The sequence below is a fragment of the Pochonia chlamydosporia genome, chromosome 5 (genome assembly GCF_001653235.2).
Source record: "Pochonia chlamydosporia 170 chromosome 5, whole genome shotgun sequence".
Classification (NCBI taxonomy): domain Eukaryota; kingdom Fungi; phylum Ascomycota; class Sordariomycetes; order Hypocreales; family Clavicipitaceae; genus Pochonia; species Pochonia chlamydosporia.
The window spans coordinates 652,210-679,652 of NC_035794.1; the positions used below are offsets into that span (position 1 = coordinate 652,210).

The 27,443-nt window shown below is 51.0% G+C and overlaps 9 protein-coding genes across 9 annotated transcripts; 6 read left to right on the plus strand and 3 right to left on the minus strand.

Moving 5' to 3' along the window:
* Positions 1–303: 303 nt before the first annotated feature.
* Positions 304–6,362, plus strand: VFPPC_05502 (hypothetical protein; the record flags this gene model as incomplete). Its single annotated transcript, XM_018284687.1, has 3 exons — positions 304–465; positions 544–4,246; positions 4,345–6,362. 3 exons carry the CDS (start codon positions 304–306, stop codon positions 6,360–6,362), a joined length of 5,883 nt encoding a protein of 1,960 aa, XP_018141501.1.
* A 1,385-nt stretch (positions 6,363–7,747) lies between these two features.
* On the plus strand, positions 7,748–10,487 carry VFPPC_05503 (TATA element modulatory factor 1 TATA binding domain-containing protein; the record flags this gene model as incomplete). The annotated part of the gene is made up of 3 exons (XM_018284688.1): positions 7,748–7,970; positions 8,047–9,464; positions 9,534–10,487. 3 exons carry the CDS (start codon positions 7,748–7,750, stop codon positions 10,485–10,487), a joined length of 2,595 nt encoding a protein of 864 aa, XP_018141502.1.
* A 107-nt stretch (positions 10,488–10,594) lies between these two features.
* VFPPC_17976 (ankyrin repeat domain-containing protein) lies at positions 10,595–11,774 on the minus strand (the record flags this gene model as incomplete). Its single annotated transcript, XM_022429642.1, has 8 exons — positions 10,595–10,651; positions 10,717–10,811; positions 10,870–11,105; positions 11,164–11,170; positions 11,243–11,345; positions 11,414–11,542; positions 11,632–11,657; positions 11,720–11,774. The coding sequence occupies 8 exons, from the start codon at positions 11,772–11,774 to the stop codon at positions 10,595–10,597; spliced, it is 708 nt and encodes a 235-aa protein (XP_022285304.1).
* A 421-nt stretch (positions 11,775–12,195) lies between these two features.
* VFPPC_05505 (pre-mRNA splicing factor prp46) lies at positions 12,196–13,715 on the plus strand (the record flags this gene model as incomplete). The annotated part of the gene is made up of 3 exons (XM_018284689.1): positions 12,196–13,333; positions 13,403–13,567; positions 13,630–13,715. The coding sequence occupies 3 exons, from the start codon at positions 12,196–12,198 to the stop codon at positions 13,713–13,715; spliced, it is 1,389 nt and encodes a 462-aa protein (XP_018141503.1).
* A 119-nt stretch (positions 13,716–13,834) lies between these two features.
* Positions 13,835–16,201, minus strand: VFPPC_05506 (origin recognition complex subunit Orc1; the record flags this gene model as incomplete). The annotated part of the gene is made up of 4 exons (XM_018284690.1): positions 13,835–14,544; positions 14,614–15,242; positions 15,299–15,720; positions 15,788–16,201. 4 exons carry the CDS (start codon positions 16,199–16,201, stop codon positions 13,835–13,837), a joined length of 2,175 nt encoding a protein of 724 aa, XP_018141504.1.
* Positions 16,202–17,248: 1,047 nt separating this feature from the next.
* Positions 17,249–18,816, plus strand: VFPPC_13852 (hypothetical protein; the record flags this gene model as incomplete). The annotated part of the gene is made up of 4 exons (XM_018291624.1): positions 17,249–17,353; positions 17,404–17,948; positions 18,004–18,243; positions 18,309–18,816. The coding sequence occupies 4 exons, from the start codon at positions 17,249–17,251 to the stop codon at positions 18,814–18,816; spliced, it is 1,398 nt and encodes a 465-aa protein (XP_018141505.1).
* A 1,142-nt stretch (positions 18,817–19,958) lies between these two features.
* On the minus strand, positions 19,959–22,009 carry VFPPC_05507 (prolyl-tRNA synthetase 1; the record flags this gene model as incomplete). The annotated part of the gene is made up of 6 exons (XM_018284691.1): positions 19,959–21,238; positions 21,288–21,417; positions 21,467–21,549; positions 21,605–21,695; positions 21,747–21,787; positions 21,838–22,009. 6 exons carry the CDS (start codon positions 22,007–22,009, stop codon positions 19,959–19,961), a joined length of 1,797 nt encoding a protein of 598 aa, XP_018141506.1.
* Positions 22,010–22,585: 576 nt separating this feature from the next.
* Positions 22,586–25,731, plus strand: VFPPC_05508 (CCAAT-box-binding transcription factor; the record flags this gene model as incomplete). Its single annotated transcript, XM_018284692.1, has 5 exons — positions 22,586–23,146; positions 23,203–23,547; positions 23,615–24,360; positions 24,431–24,908; positions 24,970–25,731. The coding sequence occupies 5 exons, from the start codon at positions 22,586–22,588 to the stop codon at positions 25,729–25,731; spliced, it is 2,892 nt and encodes a 963-aa protein (XP_018141507.1).
* Positions 25,732–26,300: 569 nt separating this feature from the next.
* Positions 26,301–27,401, plus strand: VFPPC_05509 (thioesterase family protein; the record flags this gene model as incomplete). Its single annotated transcript, XM_018284693.1, has 3 exons — positions 26,301–26,541; positions 26,621–27,324; positions 27,381–27,401. 3 exons carry the CDS (start codon positions 26,301–26,303, stop codon positions 27,399–27,401), a joined length of 966 nt encoding a protein of 321 aa, XP_018141508.1.
* Between the last annotated feature and the right edge of the window lie 42 nt (positions 27,402–27,443).

The window sequence follows — 27,443 nt, forward strand, 5'->3', positions numbered from 1 at the left end:
ATCTTGATCTCTTTCTCCAGTTCCCTGTTCCCCGTGCTATCCAAGCTTCCGATTGCGTCCTGCTTTGCGGGAATCTTAACACGATCTCAACTTAGGTATCCCGATAGGCCTAAACTGCGAACTTTACGGCACCACGGACCCGACGCAAGAGAGTGCCACACCCTCTCGTCTCTCCACGCCTTAGCCATTTCAAGGAAAACAAAATCTGCAATCGGCCGAGCTCATCGTATTGCAGCTCCTCAGAACAAACAGCTTCCATGATTGTGGCGTCGATTTGTACCTTTACAGGCTTCACCTTGCACAATGGCTGCGGCCGAAGTTTTGGCGTTCACAGAAAGCTGGAGAGGAAGCGGGCCAGGCCGGTTCAGGACCCAGCCCTCGACGACTGGCTGGGATAGGAGGACTTTACACGTTCAACTAGGACGTATTTCTGTTGCGTGGGTCCAAAGTAGGAGCTGTTTTTCGGTATGACCAACCTTTGACCAAATACTATATATATCATGGCTCTCGTTCCATTCTAACACTGTTTGTTGTCACATACAGGTTCCAGGGTTACCACAAACCCCTATCGCCGGGCCACTGTTGGTTCCAAACCTCTGGACGAGTTGGCCCAATAGGCTGCCAAGCGACTCCTCAGCTCATGACACATCATATGATGTGTGCGATCCGAACGAGACATCCTCCCTTGCTCGACACCAACAACCGACTTGCGCACATCATCTTCCCCTGCAGAAGCCGGGCGAGCCAGAGGAGAGACGACGTAGATCTGAAAACGACCTATTATCGGACCCGACTTTGGATGTGACCGTGGACTTTGATTCTCGGCATGGCATTATCGAGGCAAAGAAGAAGAAGAACAATGCCCAAAAGGCTGCAGCGGCATCAAAGGCGTTTGATGACAATAACGGAGGCGATAAGAAGGACGATGATGTCGAAAACAACAATGGTGGAGGAGATCAGGGAGGTGGCGACTCGGGAACTGGTAGCGCTGGCGGTGCCGGTGATGGCTCTGGAGATGGGGACAAGGATCAGGATAAGGACAAAGACAATGACGGATCCGGCGACGTTAAAGCAGATGACGGGTGGGATGACTTCATGCCTGCCAAATCCAAGAAGAAGAAGGGCAAGAAGGGGGCGGATGCGGAAGCAGACACTGCCCCAACCATACCTACTACGGACTTTGGAGGAGACGCTTTCCACGAGATCAAGCTGGGAGATGATACTGGAGGCAAACTGGATTTGAACTTTGGGTCTACGGACACAAAAGACACTTTCGGGGCGTGGGGCACCAAATGGAACACGGGCGGCAGCAACAATGCAAACGGCAATGGCAGTAACTGGGATTGGTCCGGAACAGCTGGAGGCGATGCCGGCGCCGGGACTGGTGCTAAGAAGGATGAGCTTGACTCGAACCCATGGAACACCAAAGGCACGAAATCGAAGAAGAATGGCAAAACTACTTTCTCGTTTGGTGCTTTGGACGAACCCGAGGCCAAACCGGACGATCCAGCCTCCAGCGAGCCAAAAGAAGATGATTTTGCCTTCTTGGCCGGCAGCAAGAAGGATAAAAAGAAGAAGACGACAAGCGTTTGGGGTACAAATACCGCGGAAGAATCGAAGAGCGGCGACGGCGCAGATGCTGCTACAGCGGCAGATCCTTGGGGTTGGACCTCAACGAAGAAGAAAGACAAGAAGGCTGAGCCAGAACCGGAGCCCGAGCCAGTTGCACCACCACCGCCAGCAGATGATTGGATGGCATCTGTATCTAAAAAGGATAAGAAGAAGAAGAAAGGCGCGGCCGCTGTTATTGAAGAGCCAGTGGTTGAAACCAAGCCAGAACCCGAACCCCCTAAGAAGGACGAGGCAGACGATGTTTGGGACACATGGGGCACCTCAAAGAAGGATAAAAAGAAGAAAAAGGGCGCAGTTGAAGAAGTACCAGAAGAACCAGCTGCTCCGCCGCCACCTGAACCTGAACCTGCACCTGCACCCGTCGATGACTTCTGGGGGCCTGTGACAACAAAGAAGGGCAAAAAGAAAGGCAAAATCGCTGCTGAACCGACCCCGGAACCGGAGCCAGAACCTAAGGAACCGGAGCCCGAGCCAGTGCCTGAACCTGAGCCTGAACCTGCAAAGAAGGAAGAGGATATTTGGGGCATTGCGACGACCAAGTCAAGCAAGAAGGACAAAAAGAAGAAGAAAGCATCCATTTGGGACGATCCTGAACCTGTCGCTGAACCAGCCGCACCAGAAGGCCCGCCTGTAGAAGCTCCGAAAGAGACGAAGGAAGAAGTTGACGATTTTTGGGGTACCGCCACCACAAAGAAGGACAAGAAGAAAAAAAAAGGCAAGGAACCTGAGCCTGAGCCTGAACCTGAGCTCGTGCCGGAGCCGGAGCCGGAGCCCGAAACTTTACCCGAACCAGAGCCAGAGAAAAAAGAGGTCGATATTTGGGGCACGGCTACTACGTCCAAGAAAGAAAAGAAGAAAAAGAAGAAGGGCGCTATCGAAGAGGTCGTAGAAGAGCCGCCGCCCCCTCCAGAGGCACCCGACCCTGCACCAGAGCCGGAGCCAGAGCCAGCACCGGAACCGGAACCGGAAAAGAAGGAAGAAGATGATTTCTGGGGCAGTCTCTCAAAGAAAGACAAGAAGAAAAAGAAGAAAGGCGCTGTGGAGGAGACGAAAGAAGAACAAGCTCCCTTACAGCCAGAGAAACCTGCTGACGATATGTGGGACACTTGGGGTGGATCTTCAAAGAAGGATAAGAAGAAAAAAGCATCTCTGTTTGCTGATGTTGGCAATGAGAAGAACGAGGAAGAGACCAAACCTGCCGACGACGACGACTGGTTCTCCTCAGGAAAGAAAGACAAGAAGAAAGACAAGGCATCACTGCTTGACGGCCCGCCCAAGGAAGAGTCAGCCAAGGACGACATATGGGGGTTTGGCTCGAGCTCTAAGAAGGACAAGAAGAAGAAGAAGGGAGCTTCTGACTTGATTGAACTGGAAGACTCGGACAAAAAGTCCTCCAAAGAAGAACTCGCAAATGAGACCGTGGAAGCTACTGGCGATGATGACTTCTTCAGCTCCTGGGCAACTGGTAAGAAAGACAAGAAGAAGAAGGGATCCGACGAGGCATCCCTGAAACCTGACAGCATCGAGGAACCCGTTGACGACATTTGGGGTACCGTCACCAAAAAGGACAAGAAGAAGAAGGACAAGTCGAAAGACGACCCCGTGGAAGTAAAGGAAGACACTACTGGTGAGACAGTCCAACCCGACGCAGTAGAGGAGACCAAGGACAGCAAGGCTGATGATGACGGCGACTGGGCCTGGACATCATCTACTAAAATCAAGTCAAAATCACGCAAGGATGCCTTGGCTGATCCACCTCCTCCTGCGCCAACTCCCCCCTCTATGGACCTTACTGAACCTGAAGATCAAACAGGACAACCCGACGCCGATCCGTGGGATGAACTGACTACGTCTAAATCAAAGTCTAAATCCAAAGATAAAGAAGCAGAGAAGGAGAAAGAAAAGTCAAAGAAGGAAAAAGAACCCAAGCTCAGCGAGAAGGAGCTCAAAAAGCTCGAAAAGGAAAAGAAGAAGGCGGAAAAGGCCGAGAAGGAACGCCTTGAACAAGAAGCCAGAGAGGCTGCCGAACGAGAGGCTGAGGAGGCCGCCGCGAGGGAAGCAGAGGAGAAGACAAGACTCGAGGAGGAAGAGAGGGCTCGAATCGAAGCAGAAGAAGCTCAAATTGCTCAAGAAGAGGAGGAGTTTGCCGCTCTGGAGGCGAAGAAAGAAAAGAGAAACGGAAAGCTGACCAAGAAGGATACTGAGAGATATAATCGCCTAAAGGAAGGCGTGGACAAGCGAGCAGAGGAAAAGGCTGCAAAGGAAGCAGAAGAACAGGCAGCCCGGGAGGCAGAGGAAGAAGCTGCACGAGAGGCGGAAGAGCTAGCTGCGCGTGAGGCGGAAGAGCAAGCCGCGAAGGAAGCCGAGGAAGCTGCCAAGAAATCTTCCAAGAAAAGTTCCAAATCAAAGGAAAAAGAAAAAGAGAAGGACAAAGACAAGAAGAAAGACAAGAAGTCGTCCAAGGAGCCGCAACCAGAGCCCGAGCCTGAGCCGGAACCAGAACCAGAACCCGTCTTGAAACCAGAGGAGGTGGAAGAGCTCCTCTCCCCCAAAGCAACAAACGATCCCTTCAGTTTTTGGGGTGTTTCTGGCGGGTCCAAGAAGGCTAAAAAAGGTTCGTTCTCAACGTGGCGCTACCCCAGCATTTCCCCATCCCTCGTCTAATTTCTCGGAACGAGCCGAAATTAACTATTTGCTGACTCATCCCCTTAGTTCTGGAAGATGCCATCAATGACAAGGACACGACACCCTTATCCAAGGCAGCTGAGGCTGTTTCAATGAAAGGGGTGTCGTCGCGAAAAGCAGTTGGGGGAAAGATTGCGGACAGGCTGAAGACCTTTGAGGCTGCGCCAGAAGCGCCCCAAGCAGACCCAGTCCCTCCTCCTCCTCCACCCGCTCCACCAACTCCGCCCAGAGAAGAGAAGAAGAGCTCCAAGTCTAAGAAGAAGACCAAGGAGATAGAAGAGGCTGAACATGAGAGTTCGTCTTCAAAGAAGAGCCACAAATCTTCTGAATTACCTGGAAGCTTCCCAGCTGACGATGACGAAGATGACATAGTAGCAATCGTAGACATGGCACCCAAAGACAAGTCAAAGAAGAGCAAGAAGAGCAAGACAAAGGACGAAGCGCCGCCTCCACCTCCGCCCGTGCCTGACGCCCCTTTGACTCCTCCGCCCGAACCGAAGTCGTCCAAGAAAGAAAGACCCAAGATCAATGGAGATGGCGCGTCATGGGCAAAATGGAACGCGACGCCGGTGACGACGCGGAAGGAAGAAAGGAAAGAAGATCGGAAGGTGTCGACATCCTCAAAGTCCAAGTCCGACAAACCATCGAAGCGCTCTTCCGACAAAACCTCGTCCAAAGACTCTGGATCGGAAAAGGCCGATCGTGCGCTGAAGCCTGACAAGGCCGCGGGCAAGATTCGCATGTCCACTATGCTTAGCACACCACCCATCTCCAGGTCTATGTCTACCAGAGACAAGGAGAAACGGTCAAGCGTGAGCAAGAGGTCATCGTCGCGCAGGCATTCGATGGACGCACATGGGCTGGCTTCCCCGCCCCCGGAGGAGATCCCGGAAATGTCATCAAAGGCTGCCAAGATCCTTGGCCTTGATAAGTCGAGCGGCAAGAAGAAACCTAGAAAGGTCCCTGACGGAGACGACTTCGTGATGACCGGGGCGCTCGATGCCGATGCCAGTGACGCGAAGCGCGACAGACGCCGATCCAGGAGATTGCCTGAAGACGACATCGTCATGGTTGATGCCAATGTTCCATCGGATCCTCCATTGAAGCGCGGGGCATCAGTGTCGAAGAAGTCAGGGTTCGCCGGTCTCTTTGGCGGATTGATGACTCCCAAGTCAGCGCGGGCGACAGCCAATGCGGAGGCGGAGCCTATCGTAGGCGAAGCGGACCGCGAGCCCCGGGAATCGGCACGAAAGTCGAGGCGTAGCGAGCGAGAGCACAATGACAAGGCGAGTGACGAATCCCGCCGCGAAAGACGACGGAAGCGCGAGGATGCAGCCGATGGCCGCAAAGGGGACGACCGCGAGGCCAGAAGAGCGGAACGCCACGCCGCTCGCCGTGAGGCAGACGAGCAACGTGCCCAAGAAGAAAAGGAGGCTCAAAGGGCTGAACGACGTCGCATGCGCAAGGAGCGGGAAGCTGCTGCACTTGCGCAGGAGAGGGATGCCATCGAAACACGTAGGAGCTCCAAGCATGAGCGCCGTCGCTCTCAGGCTGACCCAGGAAGAGACGAGGACGCAGGGCGTCAGCGTAAGCGAGAAGAACGCCGTGCCTCTCGTCCCGCTGAAGGGCCCAGCAGCCACAAAAAGAGGAGCAGCCTGCGACACGCTGAGCCATCTGGCGATGAGCAGGTGTATCCTCACAAGGATCGCAGACGCGATAGCAAGAAGGGCACAGCATGGCCACACTCGGGAACGTCGTCCTGGGTCAAGGAGCACTCAGACGCCCCGCCACCGCCTGAGGATGGTGGTCCAACCGACGAAGATCAAGCCAGAGCTGAAGCCCGACGAGCGCGGCGGCGGCACAAGCATGCGGACATGGCGGCAGACGAGGCAGACGACCAGCGCAGACGTCGAGCGAGACGCGATGAACGAGAACGGCGCGTTGCTGGCTCAGAAGGCAGTGATGAACGGCAACAGAGCAGGAGAAACTCTGTTCTAGTTGACCCTGCTCCTCGAACAAGCTGGTGGAGGAAAATTACGGGGTGAACAGCGTTTACAACGCCTGTGTTTTCGGAGAGAGCGCCTTTTATTTATTTTTTGGGCTCGTATTTTGCTGTATCGATCACTAGCGGCCGGCGGTGCTTAGGCGCATCTGCCGCTGGGAAAGGTCAAGTTATCCGAGGTGCATTTATTTGGGCGGCAGGTCAAATCGCATTCAATGTTAGTTTTGGCAATGTTGAGGTGTCGGTCCTGGCAGGATCTGGGATTCCTAAATACCCGTTGCTCGAGTACATGTTTACGGTTTCTGGGTTGACGGGAGCATGTTCTTATGATACCCCCTTTGATAAGACACGGAATTGCCGCTGGCGAGCTGTTCATTGTATATGAGAAACAGTATTTTGTATGATGGTTTATCATGTTGGCCATGTACAGTTCGGTGCTGTTATTCCGGTCTGAGTTTGATGTTTGATTATCAGCGAGCGTCTTCATACTACATACCCCCTACAGCGATGTTTGCGAGGAACGCATATATATGTATATGTATATATATGTGCAAACAGAAACATAGAAATTATGAACTACCTAGCGACTCACGCATAACGTGTAGCAAGGTTCGCAGTGCCGTTTCCCGTGTTCGGTATGTGCCGGAATGTGATGTGACAAATTGTCGCGCCTAACAATTTATACCATGACAGGAAATGCTTGGTGGTCGCACATGGGGACTTGGTGGGTGACCAAACTGTAGCTTGGGCCAGATTTCTAAAAATACGTGTCAAGTATTAACATTGAACTGTCAATTGAATGCAGATGACTGCATTGTGTAAGGATTACCTCGAACCACAATTGCTTTGCAGGGTCGTCAATGGAGCAGATCAGCCCTTTGAGTACTCCGCACGAAGCATTGGACCAGACACAAAGGTTGTCTCGTATTGGTGTTCAATGTTGTCGGCTTGATCCCATTTGAGCGAGTTCCAGTCCGTCAAGTTGCTTGGGTGTGCTTGGGTGCCGCCTTGTCCCCTGTGCTTGTACCCTTGCCCACCTTCAGACCTGCATGTGTGCTGAGCCTGGGAGGACACAAGCATGCACCCACCTCACGCGCCTGGTCTGGCCTGACTTGCGTCAACGTCTGCTTGTCCCCACCACTAGTCTGGTCAATGGCATTGCAACAGGCCAGACCATAATAAATCCACTTCGGCCGGTTGGACCACACATGCAGTTTATTAGTCCTCATTGCTCAAGCTGTCATTGTACCACGTCGAAAGGCAGCACCAAACACCACGATGCATGCTACGGGAGAATTGCCCCAAGAACGTAAACCGGCATAACGTCGACCGCAGTCCATACACTCTTTACTCCTCCCTCCTCATATCCTGTGACAGGGCCGGACCAACATACGTAGCACATCGTCATCTGCGTTCGAGAGCCTCGCCATGGCTGCGCCGGGAAAGCAGTCAAGATGGGGCTCGTTCCTCTCCCAGGCCGTTGCGGGTGTTGAATCGAGGTTGGACAACATGCTGGCTGAACCCGAAGACGCTCGTCCCCAAGACAGTTCTGCTGCGGCTTCTCCCGCTGACCCTGCGTCTCCCGCAGCAACGACGACAAAACAGCAGCCAGCCTCGCAACAGTTGGCAGTGCCTGCTAAACCCAGTCCGGGTAAGTTGAGCTATAGACGTGCTGTAAAAAGCATCGCCAGTTGCCAGCTTGCTGGTCTAATTAATTTCATGGCCAGGAAACTCGCGATCCTCGTCAACCAGCCGCACCAATGATCGATTGCAAGCACGACTTGCCCAGGCCATGTCTGGAAAGGGCACGCCCGGCGGCCCTGGGAGCAGAGGCACCGCGTCTCCTCGAAGTTCAGTCGACCAACCCAGCCGGCCTTCAATAGAGCGACGATCGACGGATAAGCGAGTCGAATCGAAAGCAGAAGATGGCAGTGCTATTTCAGAGTCTACAGGAGCAGAGACGTCCCTAGCAGTTGTGGAACCGTCTGAGATCAACCCGAGTGAAGATGCTACGAATACTTCCGCCGACCTGTCCTCTATTGAACCTGCGCCAGAAGTCACCAATGGAGAATCGTCCACCCCAGAGGATTCTCTCCAGCTTTCTCAACAACCGAAGACAGTCCAAGAAGAACCGCCAGCCGTGACAGTACCTGAAATAGCATCCGAGAACGCGAGCTATGCTAAGGAGATAGAAGAACTAAAAGTCAAGCAACAAGAGGAGATACAAGAATATGTGGAGAGGATAGATTCACTTCAATCAAAGCTCCAGTATTTGTCCAAGGCGGCGGCCGAGACTGCCAAAGCAGCTGCCTCATCAGCACCATCAGGCAGCAACGAGCGAAAGCTCGCTGAAAAGGATGAGAAAATTGCTTTGCTTATGGAGGAAGGGCAGAAACTTTCTACCAACGAACATAAATTAAGAACTACAATCAAGAAGCTGCGGGCTCAAATAGGAGACAACGACAAGCAAGCAGAAGAGTTGAAGAGAAATCGGGACAAGGCGCTGTCTGAGACAGATGCTCTTCGTGCTCGCCTAAACGGCTCCGAGGAGACTGAGAAACGCAAGGAGGAAACCAGACGCGCCACCGCGGCGCTGCAAAAGGATATCGACACATTGAAGAAGGACAATGCCAAAAAAGACGATGCTTACCGGCGGTTGGATCAGGAGTGGAAATCTAAAACAGAACAGGCTGAGATTGCGCATCGAGAGGCCATGAACAAGGCTTTGGCTGCGGAGCGTCAAAAACTAAAGACATTGGAAGATACAAACTCCAATCTCCGTGCTGAAAGAGATGCAGCTGCTGAAAAGGCTCGCCATGATGAGATTGAGTGGAGTGAAAAACTTGAGCGTGCTGCTGAGCGTAGCCGAAAAAGCGAGGAAGAACTCAAGATCGAGTTGCAGGCAATGGAGGGCAAATTGGAGGCTATGAGAACGGCAGCGGAGGAAGCTTCTTCTGGCTCTGGGGGAGAAGCCCAGGTGAAGATGTTCAGGCAAATTGAGACTCTGCAGTCCCAATATGCGTCAGCCAGAGAAAATTGGCAAGGCATTGAAGCATCGCTGCTCGCCAAGACAGCAAACTTGGAAAAGGAGAGAGACGAGGCACAACGTCGAGAGTCAGAAATGAGAAAGAAGGCAAGAGATGCGGTAAGTTATTCGAAATTGGACTGCGATTGCACAGACATCGAGAAGCTAACTTCCCCTTTCTTCTCCCAGGCTGTTCGGTCAAGGCATCTCGAGGAAGAGTTGCAGGATGTACAGCCGTCTCTGGTCACTGTCCGTCAGGAATTAGAGGCATGTCGTGGTGATTTGATAGCATTACAAGCTTTATACAAAGAGTCGCAAGTCGCCTTGGATGAAACCCGAGAGGAACTGGAAAAGGCAAAGGAGAATGCTGCAGAGAGGGAAGACCCCCTCGAGGCACAGCAACAGCAGTGGGTGGACGACGTTGCAGGTGCAACATCAAAAGGCCACCGAAGTCAACCTGACTCACCACTCCTCTCCGTCTCAAGAACCTATAGCTCAGATATGATGGGATTGGGTATTTTGAGCAAACCACGCAGGTCACATACCCCCGGCAGCATACCGGACAGTCACGCGGAGCTCATGTCACCGATTAGGCGCCTTTCATGTCAACCGCCGCTGCGCCCTAGAGAGGCGTCATATGCTGGATCTGGCCCGCCGCCCACCCCGTTCTCTCCGTTTGAACCACCAAGCGAAACTGGGCAACTACCGTCGCCTCCTGCTGCAGAGCGTGAAAATGGGGTGGCTGATGCAATCCCTTCTTCACCGCGCCAAGTGGCACAGGATATGGTGTCTGTATCCACAGTAGCCGCCGGGCCGTCAGTGCAGTTAGTAGAGAGGATGAGCGCTGCTATCCGCAGATTAGAAGCGGAGAAGGTTACAGCAAAGGAAGAGATGGCAAGAGTTTCCAGCCAGAGAGACGAGGCTAGAACGGACATGGTCGGTCTCATGAAGGAGCTGGAAGAAACTAAAGCGGCCGCTGCGAAGCTACCACAGCTAGAAGAGGAAGTCAAAACCATCGACGCTAGGTACCAGACGACATTAGAGATGTTGGGTGAGAAGAGTGAGCTTGTCGAAGAGCTTAGAGCTGATGTTGAGGACGTTAAGGCAATGTACCGCGAGCTTGTGGAGCGAACGATCAAATGATATATCAAAGTATAGCGAATGGGGATGAGATTCATTTTCTTTTTTCATTTTTTTTTTTTCACGGGAGCAACAGGATAGATTCGTTCTACCTACTTTTTAACATTTGTCTACGGAGCCAGTTCGATCCCTTCGCGCTCAGCGCCTTGCATGATGTAGCGGCGAACCTATGCATGGCGTTAATAACTTATGGGATCATAGAGTAGAACTTCTCGTGTATATATATGCATACCTCTTTATCTGGCGCCAAGTCCAGAGCCAAGACATCTTCCGAGTTCTTCAACGTGAAGTCGGCACCTTCTTTTAGTAACACAATAGCGACATCACCTGAGACGAGTTAGACATTCCTGAACCTGGGCACAACGAATACAGGGTGTGTAAGTACCATGTCCCTCCGCAACGGCGTGATGAAGAGGTGTATACCCTTCGTTATCCGTTGGGTTGAGTGGACTTTTGTTCTTGAGCAACAGCGTGACCATGGGCGCGGAACCAACTGCTGCCGCGCGGTGGATGGGATACTGCCCACGGCGATCACGCACCCGTGTAGATGCCGGAGGTGTGGACTCCAGAAGCAGACGAGCTATATCCATGTTCTTCTTTGATGCGACGAAGTGAAGAGGTCTGGTTTTGGTTAGCAATCCGACTTGGGAGAATATTGACTGGAGTTCTTTCTTTATACCTGGCCGCTGGAATCTGTACCACGCTCATCATCAGTTTGGGTAGTTCCTTAATGTAAGACTAAATGGGAGTATTCTCACTTTTCTCATTGACTTCTGCGCCTTTCTGAATCAACACTCTCAGAACAGGTTCGCTGTCAGGAACACTGGCTGATATCATGAGCGGCGTCCAACCGCTCTCGTCCTGGGAGTCGGATGTTAGTAATGGTAGCTTCCATGAATACAAAAAACCCGGGGGTATCCAAATCTTACTTGAACATCAGGATCAAAATTAGCTTGATTAGCCAGCAGTGTGACGATTTCTAGGTTATTCGATGAGGCGGCCCAGTGGATGGGGTACCGGCCGTCATCGTCCTTCTTCCTGGAGGACCTCGGGTCCGTCTATAGCAGTGTATTAGATTGGTATGTGACTGGTTGATGCAACAGGAAAGGTGAAATGCTAGTGGGTGGATTTGGGTTGTATTTCTTACTTTGAGCAAGCCTTCTGCCTTAAGGACTGATCGATTTTGTAAGCGGAATGAAGTAACATGAAGCTGGAGTGTGGAAGAGAGTGACTACCATTTCCTTCCCTGGCGGCAGTATGAAGAGGGAACTTGTCGGCTTCTTCACTCATACTTGCTTGGGAAATATTGCAATATCGAAACAAGCTGCGCGGGACTTGTAAATTTTACAAAAATGACGTACGATCGGATTAACGGGTTTGAAAGTATCACATTAGCGATGGTGCGTTGGAGGTTACTGGCGTAATAAAGGTTGGTTCGAAATCACCAGACCCGACATGGACAGGCATCAGACCAAAACGTCAAGCTCTTGCCTGGGCTGGGCTGCTTGCAGTAACCAGACTGCTCGACACTTGACTTAAATGTTCCATTGTGGCGGCGCTTCAAGGGTGGGGCAGACCGTGCTGGCGCCACACGAGGCTGCACCTCCAACCGGAAAGAAAGTTGACCGTTTGATCTTTCAGATCGCATACCACCAATCCAACTTTTTGCTCCAGCAATATCCAAGGCCGTCACCAAAACGCGTCCTCCACCATGGAGACACCCCAGCAGCCGCAGGACGCGCTGCAACTGAGCGCACTGGCGTCTCAGAATGCGCTCATCTCCCGAAACCTGTACACGAGGGCCGCAGAACAACCCAATGGCAAGCGACAGAAATTGGACGACGTGTTTGAAGATCCCATAATGAAGCGCCGATTCGAAGCTGAATACTCCAACGTGACGACGCTACCCGCCTCCCTCGCAGCCAGACAACCGTCGGCCAAGCCTGGCAAGAAAATAGCCTCCAAACAAAAGGCTACTGGACCAGCACGACCAGCGCAGAAGATGCTCGAAGCTGGGCCAGGTTCCTCAGCTGTTCCAACACCATCCGCAAACGACTCGCCAAATAACAACAATATGACGCTGACAACAAGAGGTTCGCAAACCTTTCAACAGCCAAAGCCCGAGTGGCATCCCCCGTGGAAGCTAATGCGCGTCATCTCTGGACATCTCGGCTGGGTGCGCAGTTTGGCCGTCGAGCCAGGAAACAAGTGGTTTGCCAGCGGAGCGGGCGACAGAACTATCAAGATTTGGGATCTGGCCACCGGTTCTCTGCGCCTGACACTCACAGGGCACATCAGCACGGTTCGTGGCCTAGCAGTCTCGCCACGACACCCCTATCTGTTCTCCTGTGGCGAAGACAAAATGGTCAAGTGCTGGGACTTGGAAACAAACAAAGTAATCCGACACTACCACGGCCATCTCAGCGGCGTGTACGCCCTTTCCCTCCACCCGACCCTCGATGTGCTCGTCACCGGTGGTCGTGACGGCGTTGCCCGAGTCTGGGATATGCGAACGCGTAGCAACATTCACGTGCTTTCCGGACACACAGGGACCGTCGCCGACGTCAAGTGCCAGGAGGCTGATCCCCAGGTCATCACCGGATCTCTCGACTCTACTGTCAGATTGTGGGATCTCGCCGCAGGCAAAACCATGGGTGTCCTGACGCATCACAAGAAGGGTGTTCGCGCCCTGGCTTGCCACCCTACCGAATTTACCTTTGCGAGCGGCAGCACGGGGAGCATCAAACAATGGAAGTGTCCTGAGGGGGCGTTTATGCAGAATTTTGAAGGACACAATGCCATTATCAACACTTTGAGTGTTAACCAGAACAATGTTTTCTTCTCAGGAGGTAAGATTTGACAACCCTGCCACCGCTCCAAGAGTAATGGGCATTTGCTAACAATGCATGAAATATTAGGTGACAATGGTTCAATGAGTTTCTGGGATTGGAAGACCGGCTACCGCTTCCAGTCACTAGATACCACGGCCCAGCCCGGCTCTCTGGATGCTGAAGCGGGTATTATGGCTTCGACATTTGATCGCTCAGGCTTGCGTTTGATTTGTGGCGAAGCTGACAAGACGAGTACGTGTTTTCCTGCAATTCCAACCCTTACTTTTGCGATTATGTTGCTAATCCGTTTGTAGTTAAAATTTGGAAACCCGATGACAAAGCTACTGAGGAATCACACCCATTACAATGGGCCCCTTCACTAGGGCGACGCAAGTTTTGAGGAATAAACATAAACATGATAAAATGGACAGGGATGGAAATTTGGAGTGCATTATGAGTGTATATATCGGCGTTTACAAACGGGTCGGCTTTGAATACCCTTAATTACTATTGTGTACATTATACACCCAGCCCCATGGCCCTCAACTCTCCATCATCGCGAAGTGCCATTTTCACCTCATCATCTGCAATGGCTAATCGTAGTTTGCTGGACCGTTCGGCACGGTGCGCTTCCAGGTTTATCAGCCCTGCTGCAACGAGGTCTAGCGCAGCTGTGTGTACGTAGCTTGGTCTTCCCAAATGTCGCTGTGCCACCGCTGGTGTCCCCTGAAGACCACTATCCAGAATCTGCGCCATGCCAGGAAGCGCAGGGGAAGAATGGGCCGTTGCTCGCTGTAATTCATCTATAGTCTCTCCAAAAGTAGTTTCCACTAGTCCTGTCCTTCGTATTCTAAGGAGGACGGCTGCCATGAGGAGTTTTGACATCAAAGGGAGTCCCCGTAGGTGTTGCTGGACAGGGTTCGTTGTTGCTTCATTTATGGCCTTTTTGACAGTCGCAATGGTCACCTTCCCCCGGCGAATCGAATCTTGTGCGCCGTGCTTACTGGGTGTCATGGGATCGCCCTGTGCGTCGCCCTCTGCGATTTCTACGGCGCGCCGGCAGATGTCCAGTGCTCTTCTGGCATCTCCGCTGACGGCGGCTACCTTTCTGCTTGCGAATTGCACAGCATCCGCGTCGACGACGTTTCCGGGGACTCCTTCCAATCGAGACTGGATAATCTTCATGAGCTGTTCGTGGGTATAGCCTGGGAATGTGATACGCGTGAGACCTGGTGGACACGGCGGTTAGAAATAGTTATACAATCTTGCGTCATGGCGGGTGCAGGAAACAAGCTTACCTAGACGACTGCTGATTTTGTTGCTGAGTGTTCTTTCAGGAAGATCCATGGTGTTTGCTACAGCAAGAACAATGAGGCGACTGTGCCGCAGGGTTGGCCAGTTGAAGAAATTGTACATGACGGCCTGGTTTTTCGTTACCAGCTGATCGAGTTCGTCCATCAACACGACACAGGGCACCCGTCGAGGACTAGGATTGTTAAACTCCCTCTCTAACAGATCGAGAGCTTGGGAAGGGCTTGCTCGTTGTCCTCTCAGCGCTTCCCAGAGTAACGTGTACGATTGGTGGGGATCAGTGATTTTCATGCCATTAATCTCCACGAAAATGAAGTCATCTAGCTCATCTGAGCCGACTGCATCCTCGAGACGCGCAATGACCTCTCGGACGGTCGCTGTCTTGCCTGTGCCAGGGGTGCCTGAAATGTAGATGCAGTTTCCGGTTCCTTCTGTAATAGCCGCTTCAAGGTGCGAGTATACCAGAGAGAACTCGCCCTCTCGACAAGGCAAACTGGTTGGGACAGAGGATACGTGAAGGCGAGATCGTGCTATTTGGAATGGGGATGATTGGACTGCGCTCGGGGAGAGCTTTCTCGTTGCCAAGGGTGTGAACTCAAGTTTCTTTCCCGGTCCCCTGTACATAATGATTAGCGTCAACGCAGCCAAATGGCAGGACTAAAAAATGTATACCTCTTTTGGGACCGAGGCACTGGCTCTGCATTTCCCCGTTTCGACTGCGGTGTAGTGACCGTAGACCGAGATCCCTTGGTTGGTGTTTGTGGCGGTAGATATGCAGCATCTTGAGGGGATTGCTCGCGAGCCTTCCTTCGCCCCCGAGTAGCCTTTGTGTTCTTTTCAACAAAGTCAATCAGCTTGAACATGTCGCCAACACCAGAATAGAGTTCCTCCCAGATGAACTCTTCGGTATATGTTGCTGTTCTCGTGCCACAACCCCGGCGACAAACAAATGTCTTGCCATAATCTTTCGACTGTCGAGAAATCTTCCCAGAGGGGTGTCTGGATAAAAATGCCTCCAGCGACATTACCTTGGCCTTGCCATTGATTGATGCCAAAGGGTTGACATCCCACGACGGGGAAACGTACAGCTCGTTCTACCACAAGCAGCCATGTTAGCACTTCCAAGTTGCGGTATCTCGCCAGATAAACGTCGATCCATACCCAGTAGAAATCGTTACGCTTCTTATCCTTGTTCCGAATTTCTTTCTCTGTCGAAAACCACATAAAGTTGGCGGCCTTGTCCCCTTCCCCATCGTCCTCTACAAACTCGCAAATGATGGCCACCCAGGCCTCATTGGAACCATCCGCCTTCAGGAGCACTGTATCACCTATGCGGCACTCAAAAGTACCCATTCGAGCTCCAACGATCTTGTTCCCCGTGACTTTTCTCCTTTTTCGGTCGCTCTGCGTGTCGTCGCCGGCTCGGTCTGGTTCCTCGACATTGTAGATCCAGTCCCAGGGTAAATCATCGCTGCCCAATTCGTCGTCTGAATCCTCGCGGCTGATGCCCGGGAGAGCCCTTTTCCGCCGAACAGCAGGTTCGGGTGCTTTTCTGGCGAGATTTTGCCGTGCCATGATGCTTCGTCGGTGTGCTTGGTGGTTGATGGGGAGCTTTCCGCCCATTAACGCGTTGGGAGACGCGACGAGCTCGGCGACCCCTGTTCTGGTGTCCGTGTGGAGCTCCTGCCCCACTTTGTTCACTTCAAACACCTACTTAAGTACCTAGGTATGTAAACGACGGCATCCTCGTAGGTCCATTGTGATAGATGAACCGTTTGAGGAACTCTCTCCAGTTAGTTGCTGATATAGAATAATTTCTGACACTACGAATCTGAGTTTTGTAGGCATATTCTACACAACAGTGTAATCTTTCTATCTGAAGATTCATTTGTGGTCGTTTCACATGCATGCGAGTATCAAATACCACAATATAAATCGCATGTTGCCCGGTAGAATTTCCTCCACAGCGCAGCACAAATAATCTGCTTCAATCTTTACCCAGGCATGTAATTGCGCATGTGATTGTAAATTAACTTAACATCTCTGTCACAGTAGTGTCACCTCGCGCCTGCCAGTTTTCGCCTTACCCATGGAGATGACTTGTCCAACAACACGGCTGAGCTGTATAACTAAGCAGCGTGTCCAAAGTGTGATCATGAAACAAAGCTCTTGAGATCTTGCATCTGAAACGGGCTTTTACTATCTCCCAAGACAAATGATCGAAAGACTCCGACCCGTAGTGAAAACGATCCAGTCCATTGTCAGGGCATTGCGTTGAAGGAAAACAAACATCAAGCGAGCGGCAGCTGGCAGCCACCTGGTCAGGCAATTCCGAGCTTGCCAACCAATAAAGGCAGCTGGCAGCCACCTGTCTAGTTAAATTTCCCCTGATAAAACGTTCGACTTATCCATCCGCTTCCTACATGACTCCATGTCCTCTTTCATCCTTGCACACGTCTCAAGTCTCACAGTACCAACAGCTGTCAAAAAAGTCATAACTGCATTCACTCCTTCGTCATGGCACCATGGAATACAAGCCCTCGCAAGAGGCAAGGTGCTTGTCAACCAAAATCGTCCCCTAATGTGAAGGGGAAAACAAGTAAATTTGCAAAGGCCGCAACCATGCCGACTGCCAAGTTCCAGATGGATGAGCAACGAAAAGGGAACGACACCACCACAGACTTACAGTATCTTGGACTACCCCCAGAGAATGAGAACTTGTTTGAAGTTTGTACATGAAATATCTATGTTTGTTGTTGGCACTAACCGCATTCCAGGCAACACTTGTACTTCCAGTGCACACTCAGCTCCCCGATTTAGCTGAACCATCATCGCTTAATGCTATAAAGACAGACAAAGAAGTATGGATTGTTCAAGAAAAGCCAAATGCCCTGCATCTTTACAGCCGTACAATTCTATCCCTTCAAGAGGGATTTAAGGCTGTCAATTGGGCTATCCACGATATGCGTCTGGCTAAACAGAACGTGTCAGCTCGGTTCCTGGTTCAGATGCCCGCCAATGATCACCATGGCAGTCTCATTACTGTTCATCTAGATAGCCGTCCACTGGTCGAGCATTCGCGTGTAACAAACGCCAAACCAACAGAAGTGGCCTACGATATTCTTGAACAACTCGGAGCCAATTTCTTGTCATCCACGAATGCCCTGCAAACTCTTAATGGACCTCTTCAAATGCGTGTCGATTTTGGGCATGTCACCGTTCGACGCAAAAAGAGGGATGTAGGTAACACGATGTCATATCCTGATTTCACGGAGATGGCTCAACACTACGGGACAAGGGGTGGAGCTAGCCTGGACACGAGGTGAGTGAACTGACTTCGTCCACGGATTACGATGTTTGCTAAGCTGGAAAATTAGGTTGGCAAATGTTGCCGATGTGTCGAAACTGATTTCCCACCTCTCGGCGCGTACCACAAACATCTACCACGGGCATGAAAACGTGGCTTACAAAGAGAGTATAGAACTGAAGCTTGGAGACCAAACTCTCAGAGCGGATGTTGAGTACTCACAGAACGGGAGACCGAATCTAACAAACACCCGTTTAGAGGTCATGGAACAATGGCCGCCGCTAAATTGGACAATTTTAGCGCCTGACAGGTATGTCAAATTATGGCAGCCTTTCCAGGCCAAAGGGGTCATATCTTCTGACAGATCATGAATAGGAAATACGACTGGTGTCTCCGAGTCGATAATGAGACTGAAGTCCAGCCACTGCCTCAGAAAATCCTCTCCTTGATCCAGGATGTGATGCTTCTTTCTGAGGAGTCAAAGAGACCAGGCAATCTCGAGAATAGATATGCCAGGATCCGCATCAAGAACGCTGAGAAATGGATTACTGAGCTAGGCACGGTTCATCAAAGATTGGCTGCGCAGATACCCTTCCGCGATACGCCATTCGTAGTGGAAGTGAGCCGGAACCATGAGTGGATTGGTGTGAATACCAGCACAACCCCTAAGTCGTGGCTGGGAATTCGAGTAATCGGCCGCCATTGGGAAGACAGTCTCAATTACAAGAGGCCGAATGAGTTGAAGAAAGACTGGGGAGTCAACCAGAGCGACGTCTGGGCTGGGTCTGAAATGACGACAGAAGGCCAGTTCGCGGGATTTGTCTGCCATATTTTGGAAGTTTTGTCAGCGCTAGAAGATGAGAAGAGAGACGAGACGGCATAATGGTTGAGTCCTATAATAATGGCATTTGGAAGAGGCTTAGTTCATCAGATAATGTTTGCAGTGAACCGACACCTGGTCGTTAATTCTTTCTATTAATCGTCGTCGTCCGACCTTGTTAATATTTATATCATACCATGCGCCATTTTCTTTTTCCAACGCCTCATGATTGCGCCCCCTGGGCTGCCATAATCTTTTGCCGCAAAACTGTAGAAAAACTCATCAACACGCACGTCCAGAAGACAGGACAGAGACCAGAAACATACCTTCCTCTACAGCTCTAACATTAGCCTGTTTCCGCTGCACGATCGCCTCCAGTTCTTTCAGATTGTTGCCCAACTCCTGCACCTTGCCGTCGTAAAATTGCTCCGCCGCCTTCAACTTCTACACATGAAATATTAGCAGCCATCCCACACAAGTACCACCAAAGACTAACCTTCTCAATCAAAAACCCAGTTCCAACATCAACCAATACAGAGTCAGTATTAGATAACTCGCCCTTGACATACAACGAATTCGTTAAAGGAACAAGCACCGAGTTCGAAGCAGCTGCACCAGCACACCATTAGCCAGGGTTCCTTTGCACTACCAGCTATTCATTCGAGAAGGAAACACACCGTCACTGGCCGCAGAACGGGTGTTTACACATCGTAGGCAGTCTTTGAATTTGTTCTGTGCCCCGTGGAGCTGTGCGTACGACGTCGTCAGGTGTTCCAGTTCTTCGTCGAGCTGTTTCTTGACCTGCGCCAGCTGCTGTGGCTCGAGGGTGTCGAGGTTGACTGCGGAAAATGTCAGCTTCTGAATTAAAAATGATGGTTTGAGCTAGGGACCTACTGGTTTCTCGTTCCCCTGCCATTGTTGCTGCGTTGCTCTGCTGTTCATGCGACGCTGGGAGGTGTGGTTTGTCGCAATCTGAAGTTTGGGATGCCCCTCGGTGGTAGTTACGTGGTGGGGTCGACTTTTGGCAACACAGTGTTTGATTGCTCCGATGGGCAACCCTGACTTTCAATTTCTCTCACAAACCATGTTCAACTGGGAACGAAAAATATCAGCGAGTAGTTTTGTTTTCTATGGAGATTATACATGTGTCTATAATACATTTTAAAATTGGTAAAACCGCTTGCTCTTCCATCCAATTCGCCATCTTACAGTTGGGACAGGAGATTGGTCACATATGTTGGGAGATCCTCAACTGTGACGTTTTCCTTCAAGGACAAGCTCCTGCATTGTACTTCGCATATTCCCTTTTCTCTCCATGCCTTTCCGAGAACAACGGTTACGGGATAACCAATCATGTCGGCATCCCGCATCTTCCAGCCAAATGTCTCCTTACGGTCGTCCAAGACTGCATCGAAACCGGGTCCAGAACTTGACCAACTAGTAAGCTTATCGTGGAACTCCAAAGTTTGCTCATTCACTCCTGATGTTGGAATAACTGCAATCTCGAATGGGGCAATCGCCCTCGGCCAGTTGAGGCCACGGCTATCTGCTTTGTGCTCAGCCACTGCCCCAAAGATTCGAGAAACTCCAATTCCGTAGCATCCCATCTCGACTGGTACTGGATTCTTCGACTTGGGGAGAGTTACATAAAGCTCTAACGGGTTAGAGTAGCGGGCGCCAAGGTAAAATGTGTGGCCCAGCTCCAATGCTCGGTGAATACGTAAGGACCCCGTGTCACATCGGGGACAGCCATCTCCTTCCATAAGTCGAAGCAGGTTCAACGGCTCTCCATCTCGTGTGCTAGTGACGTCAGATTGTGATACAAGTTCGGTAATTTCAACAGAATCCGGCATCAAGGGCAGAGTTTCTTTCAGCTGAGCGAAGGCAGAGTTCAATCTGAAGTCGACCACGTTGATGATTTGAGGTTGTGAGTTCTTTGCATCACCAAGTGCATCACTCCAGGATTGGACAGGGTCGTTGATACTGGTGTCCAACTCTGGAACAGCGCCTTTCACAGCAAGTGTATTTATCTCACTTTCGACCTCGTTGTTGCCCTTGATGGGATACCAGGCATTGACGAGTGTTGTGCGATCTTTCGTAATACCACGCCATACGCCGAGGTCATCCTTCGTGATATTCCGTCCCGTAGACTGTTGATGAGAATGTTTGGGTGATCTTGCCGTCGCGACCTCATCATTAGCAGTATAGTCGCAAGAGTCACACGACATGACGATGTCCTCTCCGATGGGATGAGCCAAATGATATTCATGACTGTAGTCTCCTCCCATATCCCCTGAACTTGCCTCGGCGACGAGAATCGGCATCTTCAGCTCAGCGAAAAAAGCACGATAGGCGCCAGCTACGTCTTTGTAGGTATTTATAGCCGATTCAAACGAGGTATCAAATGTGTATAAATCTTTCATAGTAAATTCTCGGGAACGTAGGAGTCCATGTCGGGGCCGCATTTCATCCCGGTACTTTCTAGCTGTACTGGTGTTAGGCAGTCTTCAAAGAATCCAGTCGGGCGAACGCACTAGTCTGATAGAGACGCAGCGGTAGGTCTTTGTATGAGTTTAGCGTGCTTGCTACAAGTGTTGTGATCTCTTCTTCATGGGTAGGTGACAGCATGATGGGAACCTCCTTTCGGTCTGTCAAACGGAAGAGCTGGTCCTGTTAATATCTGCACAGATCAGCGAGAAATCAGACGACATACCTCGGAAGAGACTCGATCTAATCGGCCACTGCGTCGCCATAGTTCTTCTGACGTGATTGTTGACAGAGATAGTCGTGATGCGCCTGCGGAACAAGCCTTTAGTAGGGTGTCACGGCTCAATGCATGGTGCTAACCGACCAATTGATTCCATATGTTTGTCAAGAAGCGCCTCTATTTTGTTTTGTACCCGTAATCCCAGAGGGAGGAGTTGAAAAATACCAGATTGGGTCTGAAACAGCGTCAATATCAGCTCATATGACAAACAAGGCGCTAAACTTACTTGGCGAAGGAATCCGGCTCGAATGAGTTTTCCATGACCGGCTGCCCTGCTTGTCAGCAAAGCAATGACCTTACACACCAGAGGTACTTACTTTCTCCTTCAACGGCTGAAACGCCGCCAGTGGGAACCCATATTTTAGAAAGAGTTGAGCGCCAGCGAATCTTAATGAGTGAGCTGCGACGGGTGACGACCTTGGACACGGAGGTAATTGTAGACGCAACAGTCAAAGGGTGACCTAGCTGTATTGCCTTGTGAGGCAGCATATTTCCGTTCAATAATCGGCGTACCACATTGCCGGGAGGAACAATTCCAATGGATCACGTTGACAAGCAGCGGGAAAAGATGCTCCAGAGTGTCTGGTTGGACGTGACGTCTAAAGTAGTTGCACGCACGACAGGATGAAGTTGAAAGTCGGCAGGCACTTGCTGGCAACGACACTTTCTTTTCTGGCTGGGCTCAAGTGGACAGTTACTAGGGTGCCCATACCAAGCCAGAGCAACGGCCAACTCAGTTCCTACAAAACACACTCACACTTGGCGGAGTAAACTTGGCAAAATTGAAAGAGGTTAAAACATTTCAGCACTGGTTATAATTTTATATTCATTTCCCTCATAGAATTTTTCTGCATTTGCTAAAAATTCTGTAGACTCTTGCTCTGAAGGGTTCATCGGTGGCTAATCACTGTCCTTGGGACCCTTCTTCCTCTTCCACCAAAAAAGGTCAAGTGGGGCCGAGCTGATAAGATATGCTCCATCAAAAAAGTTCGAAGCGCAATCTTCAATTTTTTGGCAAGCGCACCCAAAATCCAAAACAAGGTCGTCAAGTCGAACGCCTGCTCAATGCCCAAACCACAAAAGAAGGGCAAAGGCCCTCGGGCCCCAAAGGAGAGGCAGAGCTTCAACAAAGACGCCCTTGAACAGCTTACTTCTAAAATCGATCAAAACCTCAACACGAACACCAACAAGCGCAAGCATCCCCCCACCAATGCCGGGAGCAAAGAGCAACAGAAAAGACAGCGAAATTCTGAGAATGGTCAGCCGCCGCCGGCCCAGCCATCAGACGATCAAGAATCTCTTTTGGCCGAGATTAAGGCCTTGGGTGGCGACGAAAAGGATCTAGAGCTCATCAATGGTATCGACTCCGACGACGAAACGTACGCAAAAGAATCTGGCGTAGCCATTGACAAGAGTCTGAAGGACGAGCTGCTAGCCTTGTCCAAGGAACTGGGCTTTGATGCCATTGATCCTGAAGTGGCAAGCGAAGCCGACGATCAGCCAGAAGAGGAAGATGTCGAGGACGAACTGGACGGGGAGGAAGACGACAGTGACGATACAGGCGAAGACGACGATGATGAAATGGAAACCGACGAGGTGAAACGTGTTAGGAAACCTGGGGACATGGTACGCAACGCTCGGTAGTATACGACGTCGAGCAACTACTGACCGTCAAATTTTAGATCTTCGAGCCCAGAGCCGACTGGCACGCCTACAAACTGGCTAAGCTGCCCAAACCGACCATCGAACAGCTCGGGCCCTTCGCCGGAACCGTTGAAACTCTGAAAATGCATGCGAAAACGCTCCTAGAGAGCGATTCCAACAAATACAGGACTAGTATATTTGCGTCTTCATCTCATAAGTTCTTGTCTACAATCATGTCTTCGGGTACCCTCACAGATAAAGTCTCTGCCTTGACGCTGGCAGTGCAAGAGTCGCCAGTTCACAACATTCGTGCATTTGACGCTCTTATGAATCTTGCCTCAAAGAAAAGTCGTGCTCAGGCTATTGGTGCCATTGGCGCTCTTGTGGATTTACTTGGACCGGGAACCCTTCTTCCTGCCTGACCGTAGGCTGCGTCAATTCCATGGCCAGCCGGGACTGTTGGGAACTCTTCAGAAAGACGCAATCAAATCGTGGCATCCAAACCAGCCGCTTCCAGGAAAGATCACTGAAGAGCATCTCATTTCATGGGCTTACGAGGATTGGCTCAAGGAGACCTATTTCAAGATTATTCAGCTGCTAGAGACTTGGTGCTCCGACGAAATCGAGTATTCTCGAATGAAGGCCGTGGATTTTGTGTATGGACTCTTAAAAGAGAAGCCAGAACAGGAATCAAATTTACTCACGCTCCTTGTCAACAAACTAGGCGACCGAGACCGCAAAATTTCATCTCGGGCTTCATACCTTTTGCTTCAATTACAGGTTTCTCACCCTGGAATGAAGCCAATAATTATCCGGACTATTGAACAAGATATCTTGCTTCATCCATCTCAGGATCACCGGTCAAAGTATTATGCCATCAACACCTTGAATCAGACTATCCTGAGCAGTAAAGAGCCGACCGTTGCCGAAACTCTCGTGAGAATATACTTTGATCTCTTTGTTACGATGCTAAAATCAGGAAACCTCGGAGTTCCCTTGCAAAACGGAACTGAGAATGGCAAACCACATGGCAAAGGTGCTGTGAAGTCGGACGGCAAGCCAGACTTTAAACCCCCACAAAAGTCCAAGAAAGCCGTGGGCTCGACCCCAGAAACCGAAGCTGCAGATAAAATGGTTTCGGCGCTGTTGACGGGTGTAAATCGCGCCGCACCTTTTGTTGGCACAGACGATGAAATGTACGTTTACAGGGACTAGAGTTCCACTCAATTATATTGTATGGAGAGCATCGACTAACTTGGAAACTAGCATGGAGAAGCATCTGGATACATTGTTTAGAATTGCGCACTCGGCCAATTTCAACACAAGTATTCAGGCCCTGTTGTTAATTCAGCACCTGTCCGCTGCTCGCAATTTGGCAACGGATCGGTTTTATCGAACCTTGTACGAGTCATTGTTAGACCCTCGCCTGGTTACCTCATCCAAGCAAGCCCTATACCTGAACCTGCTCCTCCGGGCTTTGAAGAGCGACGTCGATGTTCGACGAGTGAAAGCTTTCGCCAAACGGATGCTACAGGTCTCAAGTCTCCATCAACCTCCCTTTATCTGTGGATTGCTCTACGTCATTGCACATCTACGACAAACTTTCCCCGATCTGTCAACGCTTGTCGAAGAGCCCGAGACTTCAATATTCGATGATGACGCATCAGCAGAACTTCCGGGTTATGACGGCCGCAAGCGGGACCCTGAACATAGCAATGCCCAAAGAAGTTGCTTGTGGGAAATGGTACGTTTACACAGTTTGCCAAGGCAGTCTAATTGGGAGCAGCGATTTTAACATGCCATAGATCCCTTTCCAAGCACATTTCCACCCTTCTGTGAGTGTTTTTGCGGCGGCATTACTAGACAAAACCAAAAAGGTACAGAAGCCAGATATGGAGAGCCATACTCTGATTCGGTTTTTGGACAAGTTCGTGTACCGCAATCCCAAGTCTACCGATGCAGCTCGTGGTGTATCTATCATGCAACCACTACGAGCCACCAAGGACTTGGGTGACATTTGGTTGGGAAGCCGGGGTGCTGGTGCTGCATCCGCGCCAGTCAACTCTGCGGCTTTCTGGAAGAAGAAGGCCGAAGACGTTGCAGCTGAGGACGTCTTCTTCCACGAGTACTTCCAGCACGTCGCTAAAGAACCGAAGCCGATTACCAAGAAGGACAGTGAAGAAGATGAGGAAAACAATGAGGACGAGATCTGGAAAGCTTTGGTGTCTACTCAACCAGATATCGAGGACGATGTTGACGAAGAAGGGTTTGATGATATGGATGATCTGGACATGGGCTCGGAAGATGGCTCATCGCCCGCCCTGTCTCTGGAAAGCGACCTAGATGAGGAGGACGATGAGGATATGGGTGTGACCTTTGATGACGAGGATGAGATCGAGTCCGATGGCTTGGTAGCGGTTGGAGACGAAGAGGATGCCGAGGAAGATGATAAAGCCGAAGAGAAGAATAAGAAGAAGTCAAGAAGAAGGGCTCTCAAGGATCTGCCGATGTTTGCATCAGTCGATGACTACGCGGAACTTCTGGCAGCAGAGGAAGAGGGTATATAATAGCGCAATTGATCAATGTAAATTTACAGTATATCTAGCAAGCTGTATACATAGAATATCGCCGCAGTGTCATCAACTGTGTTCTTCAGAGCGCTATCCGCTCACAGCCTTTACATGGCGCTCAGAATATGCTTACTACCCTTGTCATATCCACGAATTGTTGTGTGTTGTGAAACACAACATTTTATTCGTTCCCGGCTCGGAGCGGCGAATCGGCAGGCAGAGGGATGGCGAAATGTCAGGGACGAATGGAACGTCGAAGGGACCAGGCTAACCAAGCCAGTGACGGAGCCGGCGACAGCCAACAGTGGGCAAAAAAAAAAAGTCGACGGTTCCTGAACGGGAAAAGCGGATCCCCCGAACCTCGGATAATCCAGACGATGGATGTCGCCGCTTTGCAAGCAAACTTGACACCAGCCCTCAAGTTTCGCCTTATCTCATGACGATCTGCTAGGCATATCGATACCAGGCTCATTCTCGTCGTCTTTTCCTCTTCCACCCGAATTCGTTCCCATCGCTTGCGAAGACGCTTTACCCCGAGCACAAGGCTTACAGAACATCCATCCGAAATGTTGGGCCAACCAGTTGCTCGCCGTCTCGCACAACGGACAGCGGCAACAACTTGTAGATTGAACATCCCAGCATGGTCGCCCTCGCTGCGGGCGTCAGGTAGACCATCTCAGCGCTGGCAGCACTCCGGCGCTACTACTACGACCAACGGTGCAAGCGCTGCGAGTGCGTCGAATGGACAAACCCAGCAACCCATCAGTTTCGCTGGAGATGGCCAGGGAAATGTTGCATTTGCGTCAGGTATGATGGCACTGCGCGACTATAAGCAACTAATTATAACTTGGAGCTTGTTGGCTGACACCAAACCTACTTTGCGCAGGTGACCCCAGTGGCGGATCGACTCTTCGAAAGGGCCTTTTCTACGTGATGCTAGGAATGGCGTTCAGCAGCATCGGAGCATATGCCTCATGGCACACACTCAGGACCCAAGGATTGGGATTTTATTCCGACGAGGAGAGCTTGAAGCGATTCACTCCCGAAGAAACCGATGCCGAAGCACGCCGTATCGAAGACACAATCAATAACCTCCCACTCGTCGCTGAGCAGCGCCAACGGCCAGAAATGGTCGAATCACGACCACACCTGAAGATGCCCGGCCAATACCGAGCACGAAGTCTCACGGGAAGCGCACTTACTGGTCCTGGAAAAGTTCCTGTTCCTGCATATGCGTGGGTAGAGGAGGGCGGCAAGTCGCTCATTTCAGTGGTATACGTTGGCGAAGACTTGTGCGGCCACCCCGGCATCGTCCACGGCGGATTCTTGGCCACCATGCTCGACGAGGGTCTTGCACGATGCTGCTTCGGCGCTTTGCCTCACAACATTGGCGTGACTGCCAACCTCAACATCAACTACCGTAAGCCTACGCCCGCCGGCAGCTACTTGGTGCTCAAAGCAGAAACTACAAAGGTGGACGGCCGTAAGGCCTGGGTCAAGGGACATATTGAGTCTGTGGCGGCTCCGGGAGAGGCACCTACGGTTTATGCTGAGGCAACGGCTTTGTTTGTGTCTCCCAAGTTTGCGGCTGTAAGTGAAAACTTGTATAATGACTGACGAGATGTTTTACTAACCTACGATTGCAGATGATGCCACGAATTAATTGAGCAGGTTCGGGAATAATATGCGGGGTGGACTTACAGTTTTGC